At 37.5% G+C, this 20,647-nt stretch overlaps 1 protein-coding gene across 2 annotated transcripts; it reads left to right on the forward strand.

The window, feature by feature from the left end:
* Nucleotides 1-1,471: 1,471 nt before the first annotated feature.
* On the forward strand, nucleotides 1,472-17,197 carry LOC122401244 (venom allergen 5-like). 2 transcript variants are annotated; one of them, XM_043403249.1, is made up of 7 exons: nucleotides 1,472-1,732; nucleotides 10,617-10,738; nucleotides 11,210-11,291; nucleotides 11,477-11,637; nucleotides 12,030-12,130; nucleotides 14,515-14,609; nucleotides 16,550-17,197. In XM_043403249.1, the coding sequence occupies exons 1-7, from the start codon at nucleotides 1,627-1,629 to the stop codon at nucleotides 16,594-16,596; spliced, it is 714 nt and encodes a 237-aa protein (XP_043259184.1). In that variant the 5' UTR covers nucleotides 1,472-1,626; the 3' UTR covers nucleotides 16,597-17,197. The 2 variants fall into 2 exon arrangements, with proteins under 2 accessions (XP_043259184.1, XP_043259185.1); XM_043403250.1 differs by lacking the exon at nucleotides 11,210-11,291.
* The last annotated feature ends 3,450 nt before the right edge of the window (nucleotides 17,198-20,647 follow it).

Consider the following 20,647-nt stretch of genomic DNA (forward strand, 5'->3'; position numbering starts at 1 on the left):
CGAGAAAAATAGTATTATGATGAGGAAACAATATTATTGTACCACCTTGGATTTTCATTTTTTTTCAAACCTTTTAAAATGACTTTTGTAACTTTATTTTGATTACCATGTTCTACTACTTTGTATTCTAATGGCGTTTGCTGCTTATGTAATAAATAAAAAATAAAATAAAATATTTTTCGAAGTCGTAATTATACGAAATTGGCCATGTTACTTTGTACAATTAATTCAGTTTAATTAGAATAATATTTACTATAATAGTTTGAAAATAATACAGAAGCAAGGTCTGTACCTGAATAGTAACAATTGCTCCGCAATTGATGCAGCCTGCGACGTAATTATTTGCAAACTAGAGTCGATCTCGGTTATTTAGAATAAAACACCGGAACTAGAAACGATTTGAAGGCGGGAGGAGCATAGTTCGCATCTAATCAGTCACCCCTACCAGGTGAATCGATGCAATTACTCGGCTACGAATAATTATACCCACTATATTAGAGAACACAGAGACTCTCGAAAGTTTGCCTCCTCCGCGGCTTCTCTGGTCTAAACTCGCCGAATTTATATTCAAGCCCGCATTGGTAGAAACTGTCGTTAATCTTGTAATACGGCGGCGAGCATGTAGGATCCGTTAATTATTAAAACGCGTTAGTCTCGAAACTTCTTGGCCCCCAATTTTGCGAGCAGAAAACATCATCCTCGCAACGAAACCCCCTAAAAAACGATCGTGGATGAAATTTTAACCTTTACCCTTTTTCGATCTAATCATTCCTGGACATAAGATCGAGCATCGAGTTTGTTGAGTCCTCCAAAAACGTAGAACAGTGTCTTTAATCTAAATGGAACGGTTCATTTTCTACTGCAGAGAAAAGGCAATTTTTTTCAATTTTTACGTTTATTTTCATCTTTGTCTAATCGTGAACTCTTATTGTAACAATCGTGGATTTTTTTACAAGTACTGTTGCATCATTCAAAAACTGTGTATGTAAACTTTCTTAACATTTTGTCCCTGCATTGTTTACCTAATTCGCATTCAAGTTACTTTTGTAAGCTTATTTTGATTATCATGGACTACTACTTTGTACGCTAGTGGAGCTTCCTGTTTATTGAATAAATAAAATAAAATTAAAAAAATTTATTTAAGACACCGGAAAATTCCAAAGGTGTTCTTTGCAAATTTCTCGTTTGTTAGGAATAGAAAATTTAGAAAGGGTCGTCTTTTAGGGGTTTGGTAATAAAAAGTTCTGTCAAGTTTGTTGGCCTTCGACCTGGTGACCTTGAGTTCCCCGTCACCTTGACCCAGGTGAAGAGTCCCCCACCATGAGGAACTAGTAGCGCGGACAATTGCATTGTGCGAGCCTCGAGACAGGTGAATATAAAGGCGTCGGATCGAGCCTGATCAGCTATTAGTTCGCCTGGTTCCAAGGACCGGTTCTCTCCAAGTGTCTCTTGGTCGCTCGATTACGAACAGAGGCTCGTAAATCGGCCGGTTTTATCGTCCGTACGGTGTGAACGATTCTCTCGAGAGAGGATCCTACCGGTTTACCAGCTGCTACGGGATCGTCGGTTTTCAGTAGGGGGCTGGGAATCGGCTGGGGGTACCGCCGATAGAATTTCCACGGCAAAATGGCACTCGCGGGAAACGTGGTCCGGATTACGTTGACGTTGATCGTCGCCTCGACGGGCCTGGCGGATAATTCGTGGCCATCGTGCGCCGGGAAAACGATACTGAGTGAGTAAAAATTGAGAAAAGAGCGAACAGTATCGGATGGCTCCAAAAATTAAAAACAATGGTACTTGGGTGGATAATAGTAAAAATTATAGAATGGAGAAATACGAAATTTATCGTAAAATGGCAGAGCAACGAACGAGGGTTCTCGAAAAATTGAAAAAGAGTGAACAGAATCAAATAGTTTGAAAAATTAGAGACATTGAATACGAAGAAATATTTTTAATTGGCAATGTTGGGTAGTAAGATGAATAATAGTAAAAATGTAGAATAGAGAAAACACGAAAACTATCGCAAAATGGCAGAGCAACGAGGGTTCTCGAAAAATTCATAAAAGAGTAAACAGAACCGAATAGTTAGGAATATTAAAAGCAATAGATATAAAGAAGTAATTAGATGAGAGATCAGAGCCACGAAAGAAATAATACAAATTTCTTTAAACAGATAAATGTATAATTTACGAAAAAATTTAGTAATTTTATGTTTTTCTGGAGAACCCAGAAAAGTGATAGTGTCACCTGTGCAAACCATTCTCAGATACCACGTTTCGTACAATAAGGGTCGAAGAATTCCGGTCATTGTCTGTTTCCAGTCGCGTTGACGCGGGTTTCGAGTTCGTATGATTCATCTCCGCTAGAAACGATTTGAATAATCTCGGTGGTTCCGTGATTTTCAGCTCTTCCATCAGCCTCCGGACAACGTTCGTCCGATAAGAACGTGACCAGACATAACCGACGTTTAACGCGTCTCGTTACTCGAACGAATTAATCTATTTTTCCTCCGGCTACGGTTCCCTGCCAGGTCTTCTCCCCATAAATTTATCGCTTCCATTAATTTTCGGGTGTCCCATAAACTCCGTCGAGCGTCAGTTATCGCTTTTCCGGCCCCCTTCGAAAAGCTTCCAATCGGAAATTCGGGCCTCTGTGATTTTTAACCATTCCGAATTCGATCGTGAAGTGTTTCTGACGTTGAACAAAATGGACCACCCTCAGGAAAAATTCAAATATACATATCTCGAATTTTGCACGAGGGACGAAATAAAATTTCTCGTTTTATTTCAGAGAATATTAATCGATGGTAGAGAAAATAATTTCGTCGAAAAGTGATCGAGTTATTTTCCGCGGATGACGAGCGAATCGAAATGTTAAACGGGGACGGTGGTTCGGTTGGCAGGAGTGGACGCGTCGGTAGTTTCTTTTTGCACCGGAAATGAGCGGGGCTTGGCCGGTACGTAACGATTCGGCCGACACCTGTTGACTACGTTCTATGTCGTAGTCCCCGGTTAAATGGATTTCGTGGGAATGGACTTGCAGCTCGTTAAACAAATAGTTGCCTCCTGTTCAATGTTTCCTGGTCATTTGCATTTTCTGACAGACCTGGAGCCCCCCTCTTTTCATCTTTTCCCGTACGTCGTTTTTTAAACGAGATAATTCTGCATCGATTCATCTTTAAATTTGACTTGAATAAAGTCCTTCGAGAAACCTGAAAGTCACGATGAGTATTGTTAAGAAATGCCACTTTACTAATCTCGATATTATTCTAGAACTTAACAAAGAGAATTGTATTTGGAACAAATGTACAAATGATATAATTATATAAACGAATTTAAAACACACCAAACACACAATCTTTTTACACAAATTAATATCATATAAGAATCACGTCTGTCTTTCACAATCACTCGTTTTGTTCTCCCTGTTGTCTCGCTGTCTCTGGTTACCTATTCCTTCTCGAACATAACACTTTCAATTCGTGGCACAAATATTCAATAAAAATCTCCTACAGTATTCTTGAATAATACATTTTAACGGGCAATGCCTTTTTTAGAATCTTATACGGCTAAAACGGAATATAAAATACAAAAATATCGACTCGTAAGACTTGTTGGATTTTCAGGGGTGGTTAGAAATACGTTAAAAAGATCTATTTCATTCGTATGTGTATTGCATAATGCAGAAATTTACGGGGTCGTATACACTGTATTTTGATTTGTCAATGCCAACAATGATGGACAGTTTACACTATTATTTACTAATTTGAATAACAAAGTAATATCGAGGATCCTTCGGTTTTTAACGGTGTCCAGACGAAGCATTTCCAGCAAAGGTGTATAATTGTAATTATCGAATTTATTATATTGCAGGAATCGTGAACGTTTGAGTTAAATTATATTATTATGTGGATGATTCTAAAAAAAATGCATTGTTAAAATGTATTATTTACTAATACAGTAAGGAGCAAAACTGAACACACATACGTCACTTTAACAAAAATAATTTTTTTTTGAATATTTGTTAGTTAGTTTTTATCTACAATCTTTTGACATTTCAAACAAATTTAACATTTGTGATATCATTATTATTTCACTTGGTACAATTCGTTTTCGTGCAGTCGGTTTTGCACCGTAACTAATTTTTAGTAAACATTTCAGATTTTGGTACACTTAATATTTCGTCCATAAACTTTCAACCTTGATAATTGCTTCAATACGTTTAGGTATACTTAATACTACAGTTTTGCAATACACTGGAGCAATAGAATCGCATCAATATAACGTTATGAAATCATTATCTAAAGATATAAAGAATACATACTATCATTTTCCAATTAAAATTGAGTTTATCAACGGAAGTAATTGCTAGAAAATTTACTGTTAGTCAAGGAGTTGTAGATACAATACAGAGAAAATGTAATGAAATCCCTGCATCTTCTGGAGGCCGTCCAAAATTATTATCTTGTCAGGATAAGAGAAAATTGACAAAATAAAACTGTTAGAAAGCGATGTTGGAAAGGAAATTAGTAAGTGGACATCTCGAAGAGCATTAAAAGAAGCCAATTTTACAGCAATGAAGAAGAAAAAAAGAACCTGTCCTATCAAAAAAGAATGTCAAGGCCCGTCTAAATTTTTCAAGAAACCATTAAGCTGGAATATGGATCAATAGAAAAAAGTAATTATTTCCAATGAATCAAAAATCAATCGAATTTCATCGGATGGATGTTGTTGGTGATGGAAAAAGCAAGACGAGCCTCTTATACCACGTCATGTGAAGCAAACAATGAAATTTCGTAGTGTGTCACTTATAGTGTGGCGATGTATTACTGCGTATGATGTAGGATTAGTACATCGAATAGAAGATACGGTTTACCAGTATACGTATAAGGATATTTTAGAACAAAATTTACTAGAAACAATTGATAATATGCCAGTATCAGAGTTGATGTTGTATTCCAACATGACAACGTTCCTAGGCATTGTGCGAACAGTGTGAAGAATTCACTACAAAGTCAACTATTTCAAACCATGGAATGGCCTGCTCAAACGCTAGGCATAAACCCGATTGAAAATGTCTGGATATACTTAAAAATGAAGGTATAAAATAAATATAATGTTCCCCCAATAACGATAACTGATTTGTAGCATAGAGTGCAAGAGCAATGGTATTCTATTACACCAGAGTATTACGAAAATGTAGTATTAAGTACTTATGTCTATACGTGTTGAAGTAATTATCAAGGTTAAAGGTTTATGAACGATATATTAAATGTACCAAAATCTGAAATGTTTACTCAAGATTAATTGCGATGCAAAACTGACTACACGAACAAAAATTGTACGAAACGAAATAATAATGATATCACAAATGTTAAATTTGTTTGAAGAACCAGAAAATTGTAGATAATACTAAGTATTTTGTCTTCTTTGTATTCTATATGCAAATATTGAATCAAAAATGATTGTTGTTAAAATGTCGTTTGTGTGTTCAGTTTTGCTCCTTACTATAATATCGAGATCAGTATCATATTTTTTAATAATACTCATCGTACCTTTCAGGTACCGTTGGAGGTTTCTCGAAAGACTTTATTTAACGAAGACAAAAAAGACGGAACGATGCAGAATTAGCTTATCTTAAAAACGATGTACGGGAAAAATAAATACGAATAGGAATTATATTCACCGAACTACAGGGAAAAACTCGAGTATTCCCAGTTCTAACGAGGAATTCGACGACTCTTCCGCAATTAAATTCGGCCGCCTCGGAGAGGGGGCTTGAATTTTAAACGAAGCTAATGGAAAGAGAAATTGTTTTCGAAAACTCTAGTAATTGCTAGAGCGGCGAGAGTCTGTCTTCCCCCTGAATTTCAAGCCAATTATGGGAATCGGAATGGGAAAAAAAAATAGCGACGGTAACAGTAAACAGCGACGAATCTTAGATTTTATCACGACGAAACGATTCGAACCCGGAACAGCCGTGTTTCGAAACCACCGATCGTGAAATTTATCTCGAGAATCGTGGAAAGATACCTAGAAATAAATTATTACTGTTAACGATATCAACTTTCGTGAGTGGCACTTAAGTTTTTTCGTCGGAACTGTTATCTTACAGTTAAATTTTTTCGTTAATTCGTTCTCGGATTCGAAGTAACCTTGAAAAATCGCCTCCTCGTAATGGACTCTACCACTAGCTATACCGTTAATTTTTAATTTATTTTTATTAATCCTCGACCAGTTCTGCCAGACACAATGTTGTCAATTATTCGTACTGTCTGCGTTTATTTTACGAGGGGAAACCACTGCGACGGATTTAAATAATCGAAATTTTCAATGTTTGAGGGTTTAAGAATGATCCCCTAAAATATTAAAGTAAAATTCGCAAAACTGACAAAGTTACGGAAGATTTAGTAGATGTAGGAAATGTAATATGTATAACGTTTGAAAGTAACTGCTCTGTACTTCGGGGCATTCGTTTGAAACTCTTTTATTATTTCTGCTGTGGTAAAGGTTTTATATGAATGGGAAAGTGTCTTGATCGAGATAACTATGTTAATCAAGAGTATTTAGTCTAGAACGACAAATGGTGTGAATGAAATGTACCGATAGACGACTAAAGTGATCCAACGGGCAACTTATTTAATCGTGATCCAATTTAACGATAGCTATTCAGGATTATTACAAATAATGAAAATTATGGCTATAATAATTAATATTTTTATACGGAACTTTTAAAAGATGTAGTTCAAGAAACGTACTTTCGAAAACGTTGATCATATATCAAAAAAAGTTTCGATAGTTACGGCCAGAAAATTCTTGAAAATTGCCTTTATTTCCAGCCGTCACAGTGGTTTCCTCCCTTAACGATTGGAAGAAAATGGGGATAGAAAAAAAGAAATAACGAAACGCGACGGTCAAGTTTCCCGGCTTCGTTTTTCAGTACCACGTTCCGCAGACCAGCTCGTGAATAATTCAGTTCGTGCATTATTTACGGGGAGAAAATTGGAATCTATTACATTTCGATAGGACGCCGGGCATCGATTCGATTCTAAAAATAGCGCATTCAGCCCCGGGCGGCTGAATGCGCGGCCGCGAAATTCGATTACATTAGCGAATTAAAGCAGCTGCTAGTTAATTACGGGAAATCCGTGCAGCCAACAAGACGGACCGAATTATTATTCCGAACGGTTCGTCGGTGAATTCACCGCCCGAGGAACGCGTCGCTTTAAACCGCGACAATCGGGATCTAAATATTTGCAGTGAATTACTGGAACGTATCGCTCCATTTATGCTCGTCGATGTTCCGTGAAACTCGCGATACCCACCCACGGTTCCAAATCGAAAATGTTTTATGGGAAAGTACCGTGCATCGAAAACCGTTAAACCGTGTTAAAAAAGAAATCGTGTTACTATGAGTAGGCCATTAGGAAATTTTTTTTATAGTACTACTTCTAGAAATTCTTTTACAATTTTAATGGTATTTAAAGTAATGTAATTTAAAGAAATTACTAAAGATTACTTATAAAAGTAATACGAAAAAGAATAATACAAAAGGGTAAAAAATAATGCAAAAAAGTTACACTGTGTGGGTCATATAAGAAATTTTGATCTAGTACTATTTCTACAAATTCTTGTACAATTTGAATGGTATTTAAAGTAACATAATTTAAAGAGATTAGTAAATATAACTTACAAGAGTAATACAGAAGGGATGCAAAAGAGTTACACTATGTGGGTCATATAGGAAATTTTTGTCTAGCACTATGACTACGAATTCTTTTAAAATTTTAATTACTAGCATTAAAAGTAACATAATTCAGGCCAAAGTCAAAGTCAATTAATCGTAGAAGCTTAAAATATGATAACAATAACAGCACGACCCCGTATATTAATTCGTTTTTAGAATTGTATTCGAACGAGTTTATTTTGAATAAAATAGATTAAAAAATAAATATCGTAGGTGTAGAAAGTGTGAAGAGAGTTGTATTTCAGCGACAGTTGAATATAAATTCGTCTCCCACGGCTTCTAAAAATGTAAAATGTCGAAATTAAGATGGCGGCGATCGTGAAGGGCCACATTTTAGAAATTCGATTCCCGATTCCGTGTTCCGAGCGAGGAAGGAAATTTGCATTCGACGACGAAACGACGGGACACGTCGGAATCAGGGGAACCTCGTTTTCGTCGAAGAACTGAAAGTTATTAAGGGGAAAGAATACGGTGTGGAACTTTCGCTCCACCGTCTCGCGGAAAGACAGAAGGAACGCCCCTGTTAAAGCAGATTCCCGGAAAAAGTTTTCCGGCAAGTTGGGCAATCCAGCAGCTCGAGAAATCGGATGAGAGCCTAGGATGCAGGGAAAATGGGGTGGCAAGATTCCGCGAGTCCACGGAGACTTTCGTGTACCGTCGATGGCCGTTCGAATCCTCTTCGTTGCGAATTAACCAACGATATGGATAAACTTACATCTTAAAACAAACGTTTTATTATTATTCATTCATTCGCGGGGGAAAAATCGTTTAGTACGAAAAGAAGTAACGGTAATTATTTACTTTAGCGGTTCTTTGCAAATTTTGATGACCTTGAAATATATTGTCAAGGTCACTGTCATGAAGATTTCTTCTTTATACATGTTACATATTTGCAAAAATAATTTTATGCCTGAATTAGCCTCGGGTTGAATTGGAGATAAAATATTAAACTTTATTCTTTATTGTTATTATTATTATTATTATTGTCGTTATTATTAACAGAAATTGGAAAAATGTCTGCCATTATATCAAAAAATGCAGAAATTCTTATATTAAAATCATGACGACATATTGTGTCAAGCTAATATTGGATAATATTAATAAAGAAAATTGAAATAGAAGATGAATGCGTGACCGGTATGAGAAAATCTAACCTGAACCTAATCCATTATATTAATTACAAGGTAGAATAGTTAGGTTTAAGTAAGGTTTGGGTCAGATTTTTTTACTGAATCGAGTTTTTAAGTATATCCGTTATATGCATCCATTGCCGGTTGCCTCGATGTATCTATAGAAAGAATAAACAATCGGCGATTGAACGCTTACACACACGCTGTCACAGTCACGTACGTATAGACAGAATTCATTGTAGTAGCAGCGATCTTTTTGAAGGAAAATCTCGGAAACTAAGGTTGAGCGGCGGTTATATGTATAGAGAAAAAATCTTGTGAAAGTGACCTTGACAACATATTTCAAGGTCATCGAAATTGGTAAGAAATCGCTAAAGTAAATAATTATCGAAGTAACGCGCGTGGAAAGTAAAAGTAAAAATTGTACGAGAGAAAATATTGTAAATACAGTAAGGAGCAAAACTGAACATACAAACGACATTTTAACAAAAATAATTTTTTATTCAATATTTGCATATAGAATACAAAGAAAATAAAATACTTAGTATTATCTGCAATTTTCTGGTTCTTCAAACAAATTTAACATTTGTGATATCATTATTATTTCGTTTCATACAATTTTTGTTCGTGTAGTCAGTTTTGCATCGCAATTAATCTTGAGTAAACATTTCAGATTTTGGTACGCTTAATATTTCGTCCATAAACTTTCAACCTTTCAACCTAATACTAACTATTTTGTTTCTCTTGTATTCTACATGCAAATATTGAATAAAAAATTATTTTTGTTAAAGTGTCGTATGTGTGTTCAGTTTTGCTCCTCACTGTAGTTGCAAAAATAGTTTTAGATCATTATATTTATACAATTTTGAGATCCATGTATCGTGCTTTATGAAATGAAATATGACCAATTAGTTTACTTACAAATGATAAGGATAAACTTACGTTTGTACGATTCAAACGTTTTATTATAGTTATACATTTATTAGGGAAAAATCGTTTAGAAGTTAGAATCGAAAAGAAGTGACACTTGAGGTAAATGAAAATAGAAACTGTACAAGAGAAAATATTTTGAAAGTTGGTAAAATAATCGACTCTCGATACTCTGCAAAAATAGTTTTAAACTTCTTAAGGATTGTTAAATGATCATTCTTTTTATGCAATTTTGAGATCCATGTGTTGTGCTTCACAGAATAAAATGGGGTGTGGTTCCTTAGATATTTTGAGATTAATTGCTGAACACAAAATATGTCCTTCGATTAATTTACTTACAAGTGTATCGTATCCTGGGAAAAATTAACAAAAGACAGTAAATTTTATAGGATTTCCTGTTTCCGACAAGATGGTCGTCAAAGATCAAGGAATTTCTCGATTTCGGGAATATTATTTTTTTAAAATGTATTCCCTGTATCTTTAACACTAGAACTACTAACATTATGATGTATTTATTTGTATTGAAAAAATTAAAACGATAGATACTCGAGGATATGTATAATGCAATGTTTAACGCAATAAATGTTTATTCATTCCCTCATAGAAAAGTATGGTATATTCTTAAAAATCCAGTCGAGTAACTTTTTTTATTATTTTCATCGAAAATATAATTTTGATCACTTCCGGTAGTGCCAGTGTTAAATCGACAAATCGGAAACGAATCGTGTGACTCGTTAGTCAACGAAACGTTGAAATCCCAGGGATGCTCGTGCAACTGATCACATGGCGCTCTAATCGAGTCGTTTCCAGGACACGTCGGCTTATCTTGTGAGGAGAAACAGGCCATCTTGGACGAGCATAATCGTCTGAGACAGCTAGTGGCTCTGGGGCAGATTCATGGACAGCCAGCCGCTGCGAATATGAAGGAAATGGTAAGAAGCTGCTTCGCTTAATCTTCTTGCTGCATTTTCCGTGAGGTACTTTTTAATACGCCCGTAGACACGCTCTCGAGAATATCTCGCGAACCTCCCCCACCCACATCTCCCCCCAAAAGACGACTCACGATGGAAAATAATTTACTACGGACCGTACAAAATGTTTTTGCGCCTCCTCTGATCGTCGATGCACACTCGATTATTGCACGATAGGAGCATCATCCGTTTGCAAAATGAAGAATACCAACGAATCCTACAATTTTTAATATTTTTTAATGAAAAAAATACTGTATATGCTCATAAGATGTGTAAATATATCTGGACAATCTCGGTACAAAACAGGATACCTATCATTAAAAAAAAATCACAAGGACCGAATAAATGACAGTTTAGACAACAATACCACCTTAATATGGCTAAATGTAACACGTGTCTCTTCGAATTTCCGTAGTTTGCTAATAATTTCAGGTTTGGGACGACGAATTGGCTGCAATCGCGCAGAGGTGGGCGGATAGATGCGCGGAAATCCACGATAATTCGAGGAACGTTCGTGAGTAAAGTTTATTTTCGCGTTGGTTGAGATTTCGGTGGAATTTCTCGTTTGGTACTTTGGAAAATGGTAACATTGAATCGTTGAATCGTTTGAGTATGCTTTCTCCGGTATTTCAGCTGAAATTTTTGTTTCAAAGTTCGCGAGAATAAATTATTGATCGGAGAATGGTGGTTTGTCCATAGATCGATTCGCAGTGGGGCAAAATATGGCTCGAACGTGGACGACGAGGCCCCCGGGACCCTACGACGACGTTCCAAATTGGCGACAGCGAATCTCGGATTGGTTCAAAGAAGTCCAGCACTATCATACCGGTTACAGCGACGAAACTGGCCACTATACTCAAGTTGGTAGTTTTTGGTATCTACGAAACGTTGCAGAAAAATTGCTACAATTTACCTACAATATTTCATAATTCTACATATGCAATAGTGTGTTTGAAAAATGCAGAAATATATTTTAAAGACAATTTATTAGCGAATTAGTAAAACTCGAACGTAAGAAAAGGATTGTAGAAACGTAAAAAACTAACTCCAATCAAAATTAAATAAATTTCTTTGCTAAATTAATTTTTCTACTAAAAAGATAGATGACGATACATGCAATTACGAATCACGTATATCCAAGGAACGAGCAAAGAATGGTTACAGAATTCAGAAGAACGAGTTTCCCTGACGATACAGAGTAAAAAATCCGGAATTGTGTCAATTGTCGAGGAAAATTTAAAATTGCTTACAGCTCGTCTGGGGTGACACGTTCCTTTTGGGCTGTGGATACTCCTTCTACTACGATCCTGCTCGAGGCTACACCAAGAATTACGTTTGCAACTACGGGCCAAGGTAAGAATTTTATTACCGGTAGAGGCACCTCCAAAATTCAATTCGACTCGAAACCGGATGCCGGAGCGTGGCAAATTTTCTCCCCTAAACGTGTTATCGAATCGTCGCGAGAGTAGTTTCACGATTACCTCTCGTTATTTATAAATAAATTTTTTAATTCAACTGTTCTTGGGAACGAACGACGATGAATAAGATTCGCGAGCATTCGATGTCTTTCGAACATTGTAATCAGCAATTGGGTTTTAACCCTTAATTGGACTCTCAATCTCAACTGAATTATTTTGCTTAATGTTGATTGTTACCAAATTGGTAAATGGAAATTAATTTTCCTTTAAAGCATTTAAAAAATAATGAAATAATGGAGGATTACATAAATTTTCAAATAACTATATTGACATATATTAAATAATTATTGGTTTAAACTATAATCCACTTAAGGGTTAATCTAAACCACGAACAGTTGCTTAAGGAGCTCCTCTACGCGAATCGAGCCCGAAGAATATTACAAATCATTTGGTTTCCGGTGCAAAGGGGTTGAATTCCATTTGGAACGAACACGGAGTTCCCGCGTAAATATGCACTTATTTTTAGAAAAGAACGAGTTCGAAGTTTGAAAGTGGAAAGCTCATGGAAAACTTGTGGCTTTGCTGTACATCGTGCCTCGACGTTTCGAGCCGCTTTTCGAGGACCCCTCAAATAAAAAGAAAACGAAATGTAACGCGTATTGAATCCGGTCCGTAGCTTCTATAAATTTTCGTCGAGTTTCACGAGTATTTCCTGTCAATCGGTAGCTTATTACCGTCGACATATTGAACACGGGTGTCGCCTATATTTCTCCCCGAAAAGGGGAATAAAAATTTTTCAGGAATATTTCTGACGGTTATTCGCGAGGGTATTGGTTTAAAAAATTCATTAACCTATCGAGATTTCGCGTATTACTTAGGAAAAAATGGGTAGTAATTACGGAAACATCCTGCATTCAAATTTAAATTCATTTTCAATTAAATGAAGAATTTATTATTGGAAATGAGTGGTGGAATAAAAAACAATCTGTTCGAAATTCCTTTTAACTAAGCTTTAATATTATTTAAAATACTTGGAAGGCATGTCTGCACAGTTTGAAAGAAACATTCTGAATAAAAAGTTCAGTGACGAAAAGTTCGTCCCGTACCCTCACACCCAATCGATCCGATTCTTCGCCTAACAAGCCAAGGAAGGGACACATCTGCACCCTCTCGATTTGTATTTCGAAACGCGAAACGAAACAAACGCATCGATGGTTTTTGTCAAGGAAAGAAAACTTTCTATTTTGGAAGAGACAAACCAACATCTATAAACCAGTTTTATCGCACACCAGTCGTACGATCAATAGGAATTGCTAAAACTTCTTCGGGTACATAATGTCAAAGTAAATATGAAAATAAACATAGAAGACAGCATAAAATGGAATAGACATTATGTTCATAAGATAGAGGATGAAATGCCCTTTACAATGAGCGTTCGTACGAGTCGATAGCGTAATTAATTCCGGAGATATGACGATTTTTATTCCAAGTCGATGCGGTGACTAGTTCCGGAGATATTATACATATAGGCTTCGAAGTTTGTTTACGTCGCGAGGTCAACGAACTTTCTTACTACGGCCTTGGCAAGTAAGTGGATCACTCGGTCACGACGGTCGCGATTCACGTGCGAGAAAGAGGTCCGACGCGTAAGACGGAGACAGAAATAATCGAATTAAAAAAATTACCTATTTTCATAAATTACGATATCTCGGAAATGGGAAGTCGGGTCGACAAAAACCAAAAGTCATTTTAAAGAGAAAGCTTTCCCGCTTCTAATAATGGCTCGATTATGGATAAAGCACTAGTTAGCTTCGGAACTACACGCATCTAAAATTTTAGTATTTTTAATACGCGATAGTATATTTTCGTAAGACGGAGAGTGGAATTTTAAAAATCATACTATGGCACAGCTTTGCTGCGAGTAGGAACTCGTGAGAATCGTAGGAGGACAGAAAAGGAAAGGAAGGGCACCTTTCGTTCGGGCCTGCTAGTGGACTCGTCAGTAAGGCTTTCTAGCAGGCCCTGCCTTAGATGGCTGGGATATTGGGAAGTCGATCGAGAAATGTATACATATAATAGCAACCGAGGGGTCGGTCGAGCGCTTGCGAGAGCGCGGCCCCTCTGGTGGCGAGCATGGGAGGCGACGCCACAACTCCTTTCTTTAGACCATAGTGAATATGAACTCGAGACGCAATTCTAAGCGATTTACGAGTACTTGTTCGAACGATAAATTTTACCACGTCACCTAATTCGCGATTCATCTTGGATACGATAAATCATCATCCAGAATAGCACAATTAAAACTTTATTCTTTTGCAGCGGTAACGTGCTCGGTTCCCAACCCTATCAATCTGGCCAGCCTGCTTGCGGTAGCTACGGGATGTCTTATTCGAATCGATATGCCGGCCTTTGTTGTAAGTTACACGCAATTTATAAACGTTATTTATCAACCATTTGCCCTGAAACTACAGTGCAACCGTGCACAATAAAAAGAAATTGAGAACGATCACAGAGCAACAACAGACACGGTAATTATTTACTTTAGCGATTCCTCGCCAATTTCGATGACCTTGAAATATGTTGTCAAGGTCGCTATTATGAACATTTTTCTCTATACATACAGGGTGTTCGGCTACCTATAGTAAAAATTTTAATGAACGATAGTAGAGGCCACAATAAGATGAAAATCAAGAATACTAATTTGTTGATGGAGGCTTCGTTGCAAAGTTATTAACATTTAAAGTTCCGCCTGTAGAATGACAACCCGCTAAACAGCTGCGTTCGCGCGGACGGTTGCGGCAGGCCAGTGCTAGTGGTTCTCACGCAGCATGAAAAATTCTACTTACCGACATTATCGACAGCCTTAGATTTTTGTCCACTTATGGGAATGCGAACACCTTACGTTGAATAAGATTCAACCTGTCTTATGAAAATCCAGAAGGGCATATCAAAACTCGCCCGACGAGATTTTCACAGAGAAAGGGTGAATGCCAGTTCCAATACACAATGTTGTGAACAAAAATCACAGTGTCCACAAGTATCCACAAATAATCCTTTCAGGCACTAACCACTATGCAATTAAATAAACACGTACCGCGATTATGTTATTCGTGAATGTCTACGTGTACGTGTATCACGATTGTTTCGTGTTACTTACGAATAGAAATGTTATTAATTTTTCAAATACACTTCAATTTAAGAATATAAAACGGAATCGTAGGATAAATGAAATTTTCGCATCGATTTACGTTCACGGCGAAGAATGTAACAATACTAGCAGCTGACTGTGCCATCGATCGACGAGGTTCAGAGAAACATATGCCGAACAGGCCCCGATTCTACGTCACTCGCCTCGCTTATCTCTCTCACACACAGCGGAGACAAAGGGCAGCATCGGCACGTGTTCGGCCAGCTAGTCAGACGTAAAACAGTATCAGTCAAGCTAGTTCACGCGACACATTTTAGGCATATTTGATTCAGTTATGTATTAAGTAGCATGTAAGAAATACAGTGATATAAACAATCAGCGAATACTTATTAAATTCCTGTTTACATTTTTAAATTGAAGTGTATTTGAAAAATTAATAACAGTTTTATTCGTAAGTAACTCGGAAGAATCGTGATACACGTACACGTAGACATTCACGAATAACATAATCGCGGTGCGTGTTTATTTAATTGCATAGTGGTTAGTGCCTGAAAGGATTATTTGTGGACTCTTGCGGACACTGTGGACAATCGTGGGGCGTGTATAATCGTGTGTGGGTGATTTTTGTGCACAACATTGTGTATTGAAAGTGACATTCACCCTTTCTCTGTGAAAATCTCGTTGGGCGAGTTTTGATATGCCCTTTTGGATTTTCATAAGACAAGTTGAATCTTATTCAACGTAAGGTGTTCCCATTCCCATAAGTGGACAAAAATCTAAGGCTGTCGATAATGTCGGTAAGTAGAATTTTTCATGCTGCGTGAGAACCACTAGCACTCGCCTGCCGCAACCGTCCGCGCGAACGCAGCTGTTTAGCGGGTTGTCATTCTACAGGCGGAACTTTAAATGTTAATAACTTTGCAACGAAGCCTCCATCAACAAATTAGTATTCTTGATTTTCATCTTATTGTGGCCTCTACTATCGTTCATTAAAATTTTTACTATAGGTAGCCGAACACCCTGTATGTATAGAGAAAAATGTTCATAACAGCGACCTTGACAACATATTTCAAGGTCATCGAAATTGGTGAGGAATCGCTAAAGTAAATAATTACCACAGACACTCTTATAGAAATAAAAATCTAGAAAATAGACAAAATTTATGTTTATTTGAGTAGTTTCTAAAATTATGTTTCTTATCTACAGCTCGAAGCAGTTACTATCATTTGGGAGCCTTCTGCGTCTACGGTTAACCAGAATCTGACAACAAACAGCATTCGAGGTCCAGAAGAAGCTAAGAAAATATTTTTTTTTTAACAACAATCGAACGTCGAAGGCTGTTTTATTCCAATTCACCTTGTCTAGTCTACGAAAAATAGTCTGTAAATTCTAGGGATTAGATGTTAAGTTTGTAAAAAGTCCTAAACGAGGGAATGTATAAAAGAGATAGTAACGATTTAAAATTGTAAATCGTGCGCGTTTATGACTATTGTCAGCGCGAAAAGCTCGTAATCTGGCTTCAGCAAATCCGTAATAGAGAATCTCTTCTGTATTAACCAGAAATAACTGATCGGTCAAATAATCTCTATAATTAACGCTATTGTACCGGACATGGTTCGAGTATCGACATATTTAATCCTCCGTTAACCCAGATGTTGAGCGTTAGCGCGACGAGTTCTAAGTTAACAAATCAAATTTTATCGCCTAAAGATTGTACGATAACAGTTCTTTAAAAATTCCACCTGCTATGTAATCCAAACATCGATATACGTTTCTCTTGTATATACTAGACATTCAATAATGTTCGTTGTAATACAATATCGTTTAATATAGTCTAAACACAAATCGACCAAATCCCGCCTTGATCATATTATATTGCAAATACCGATGAAATAATTGTCAGAATTGTAAATATTACGAGAAAATAGATACAGCAGCAACGAAAAAATTCAACATCGGGTTAAACTCGGATTAAAATTATTTTTTCTTTAAAGGATCCTCTGTAATCTCATCCTTTATTTATATGTGTCATCGAATCGAAAATGCACGATAAAGAATGGATAAGGATGAAATCTGGTATTCGAGGTGAACGTAACGTCTACGACGCCATGGCAAGTTGATTCTCGTGTGTACCGTGCACTTTTCTATGCATTTTGCATCGCGTCCGTTACGTGACCGCGGCTCGTAACACGCCATATAAATATTTACACAAAAGAAAAATACGGCACACGCTCTTTACGCATTGCAGGTCAATTATTATTTCATTAAACGACATCGATTAATTCAAATCACCTTAAAGCGTTTCGCTATTAGAATACGGGAAAAACAATTGTTAAACAAACATTTAATCGTTATTCGAATGTGTTCGCTTTAGATATTTAATATTTTGTTTAACGGAAATTGTGTAAACATCGAATCAGAATAATAGAGGTTTCTCGTGACACAAGTTGAGTTCTCCCGTATTTTCTAAGATCAGCGCTTATAAGTAAGCATAACGGCTAAAAGGTTGTGGGGTCGAACTTGCAGTCTCGCCCACACTGCAGCTCATGGGGCATACGCATGCTGCTTGTGTAAACTAACCGTACGGCTGCGCGCGCAGCTTACTGTAAAAGACTCATCGAGTCAAGCCGCGTGAGAATACAGCGTAACTAACCAAAGACAGGATGCATTGCGTTGTAGTAAAATATAGATCTCCTTGTTATTGTTGTTAATGGAGTGTAAGAATTCATTTCACCTTATCACATAATACAGTAGGAGTGGGTCTTTCTTTTTTTTTTTTGGGTACGTGGGTAAATTCTCATGGACACCCGCGGGCCCTCCCGAAGGCAGGGCTGGCTGGTAATACCGGACTCTTACCGGCTAAAACTTCACGGTGACCATCCTCAAGCGCCTGGCGAGGGACCTGGAACTCTAGCGAGCCATCACAGAGTCCCCCGCCGCGCTGTGCTTTTTCAGGCCCTTCTCGGTGGAAGGCACACCTCTCACCGCATTCCCACTCAACCGCAGGCGCTTGGTCACCAGCGCCCGCGGCCCCGTAACATGGGACTAAGCCGCCGGCCACGTCTTGTTAGTCTCTGTCGTCTTAGGTAAAACCCGCGGCAAATATCCCATGCCTCAGTCCACTCACACACACATTAACACACGTAACACATTCATACCGGTGTTTGGTCCGCGGGAGCTTTCGCTCCGACCTTCGGGATGCCATGCGAGGATGCGGTCACCAGCCTTCTCAGGTTGATGAAATCATCCCCGCATCCCATCCCAGCGGCTGCCCCTATCAGCCACCTGAGATCGCGCCACGTAGGGGTTCTTCTCCCCTGCCGCCTGGACATCCAAACTTTCGAGAAAACAATTCGAGTAAGTGAACTTCACCGACGAAATTAAAAAATTCCAAATCATTCTGAAAAAATTATTTTTAGTTGTGGGGGTCGATTACAATCATTTTTCGTGAATACACATACCCTCGAAATCCTACGCATTTTCGAGAAAAAAATTCTTTTCCCAAAAATAAAATGTAAAAAATACCTGGTGGTAAAACGTTCAAGTTTGTCGTGAAATAGTTCGTTGTCTTCGCCGCTAGATGGCAACCACTTTTACCTTTTTAGCCGTTCTGCCTATTTATAAACGCGCATATAGAATATGGGAGAGTTCAACTTGTGTCTCGAGAAGCTTTTATTAAACTGGCTCGATGTTTAAACAATTTCCATTAAAATGTATCCTAGCATTAAACGAAACGTTAACTTAAACTCTTCTAACATTCGAAACCCTAAATTTTATCCGACGTAGGGGTCACCTCCCCTGCCGCCAGGACATTCAAACTTTCGAGAATACAATTCGAGTAGGTGGACTCCGTCGACAAAATTAAAAAATTTTAAATCATTCTGAAAAAATTATTTTTACTTGAGGGGGTCGATTACAATCATTTTTCGTGAATACACATACCCTCGAAATCCTACGCATTTTCCAAAAAAAAATTCTTTTCCCGAAAATAAAATGTAAAAAAACCTGGTGGGAAAACGTTCAAGTTTGTCGTGAAATAGTTCGCGATCTTCGACGCTAGATGGCAGCCACTTCTACCTTTTTAGCCGTTCTGCCTATTTATAAGCGCGAATATAGAATATGGGAGAGTTCAACTTGTGTCTCGAGAAGCTCTTATGAAACTGACACGATGTTTAAACAATTTCCGTTAAAATGTATCCTAGCATTAAACGAAACGTTAACTTAAACTCTTCTAACATTCGAAACCCTGAATTCTACCCTGCGTAGGGGCACATACGAGGTATACGAGTAGACCTTTCACCACACACGAGGTATATGAGTAGACTTTTCACCTTATGGACTTTCATGGCCTAATCTGACTGCCATACCAATCTGAAAATTCGGAGGTGATTTTAGCGTCCTCTTCTCATGGATGGTGGTCAGTTGAGTAACTATTCACTGAATTAGTACTGAACGGCAAACAGCTGTAGTGTTTGCGTAAATACATGTGAGTTGACTATGGAAGGGATTAAAATTCATTTCTGTTGGTAACGTTGCGAATGACACGAAAATGGTAATGGGGTTTCGAGACCCCATCAAAATGAGCCGAAAAAATACATTGTGTGAAAGATCTACTCATATACCTCGTTTCTGACAATACTCTAGAATCTTTGATATAACAATGAAAATCAAAACTAACCTAGCGAAGAAGCTCTATGTTCATGATGACCTATGCAAGGCGGATCGCAGCCAATTTGCTAATATTATTTAGTTTTTAATTAATAATTGCATTACCTAGCTAAGAGTGATACAATTACTAATTAAACGGTAAATAATATTACCAAGGTCTCAACACGTGGAGGTTACGAATGGGGACCCGCCCTAATCGATTCACAACCACCCTCCATTAATAAAGATCTTCTGTAACCAACGATCGTTGGTCGATGAAGAAACAAACGAAAGTGCAACCAATGACAGATGCACAACAAACGAGGAGAGTTAAAAGAGTATTCAACAGAATTTGTCTTCCAATAAAAATAACCTGCCTAACATAATGCCTAACCAAACACCTGCCTGACTATAAATCTAAATTCATTTATTATTACAAGAAACAATTATAAATTCGCAACCATTAGCTCGGTGTTACCCACGATAGAAAAGCTTTTTTATCGTGTGAAGCACTGATTACCAGGTCTCACCAAGTGGAGGTTGCTGCGAGTGAAGACCCGAGGGGAGATAGATGGGATCAAAGTTCCAGCGACTTTCCTTTTACATTCTTACAAGCTAGATTACTAAACTAGAGAGATAGAAGGAAGCAATGTTCGT

Source organism: Colletes gigas, unplaced genomic scaffold (genome assembly GCF_013123115.1).
Source record: "Colletes gigas isolate AHSC1104 unplaced genomic scaffold, ASM1312311v1 Colletes_gigas_Sc00023, whole genome shotgun sequence".
Classification (NCBI taxonomy): domain Eukaryota; kingdom Metazoa; phylum Arthropoda; class Insecta; order Hymenoptera; family Colletidae; genus Colletes; species Colletes gigas.

Excerpts from the sequence above, each read along its gene's own strand:
- LOC122401244 (XM_043403249.1), top strand. The coding sequence starts at position 1,627 with ATGGCACTCGCGGGAAACGTGGTCCGGATTACGTTGACGTTGATCGTC. Across the intron at positions 1,733-10,616 it reads CGCCGGGAAAACGATACTGA|GACACGTCGGCTTATCTTGT; the intron begins GTGAGTAAAAAT and ends AGTCGTTTCCAG. Across the intron at positions 10,739-11,209 it reads CTGCGAATATGAAGGAAATG|GTTTGGGACGACGAATTGGC; the intron begins GTAAGAAGCTGC and ends TAATAATTTCAG.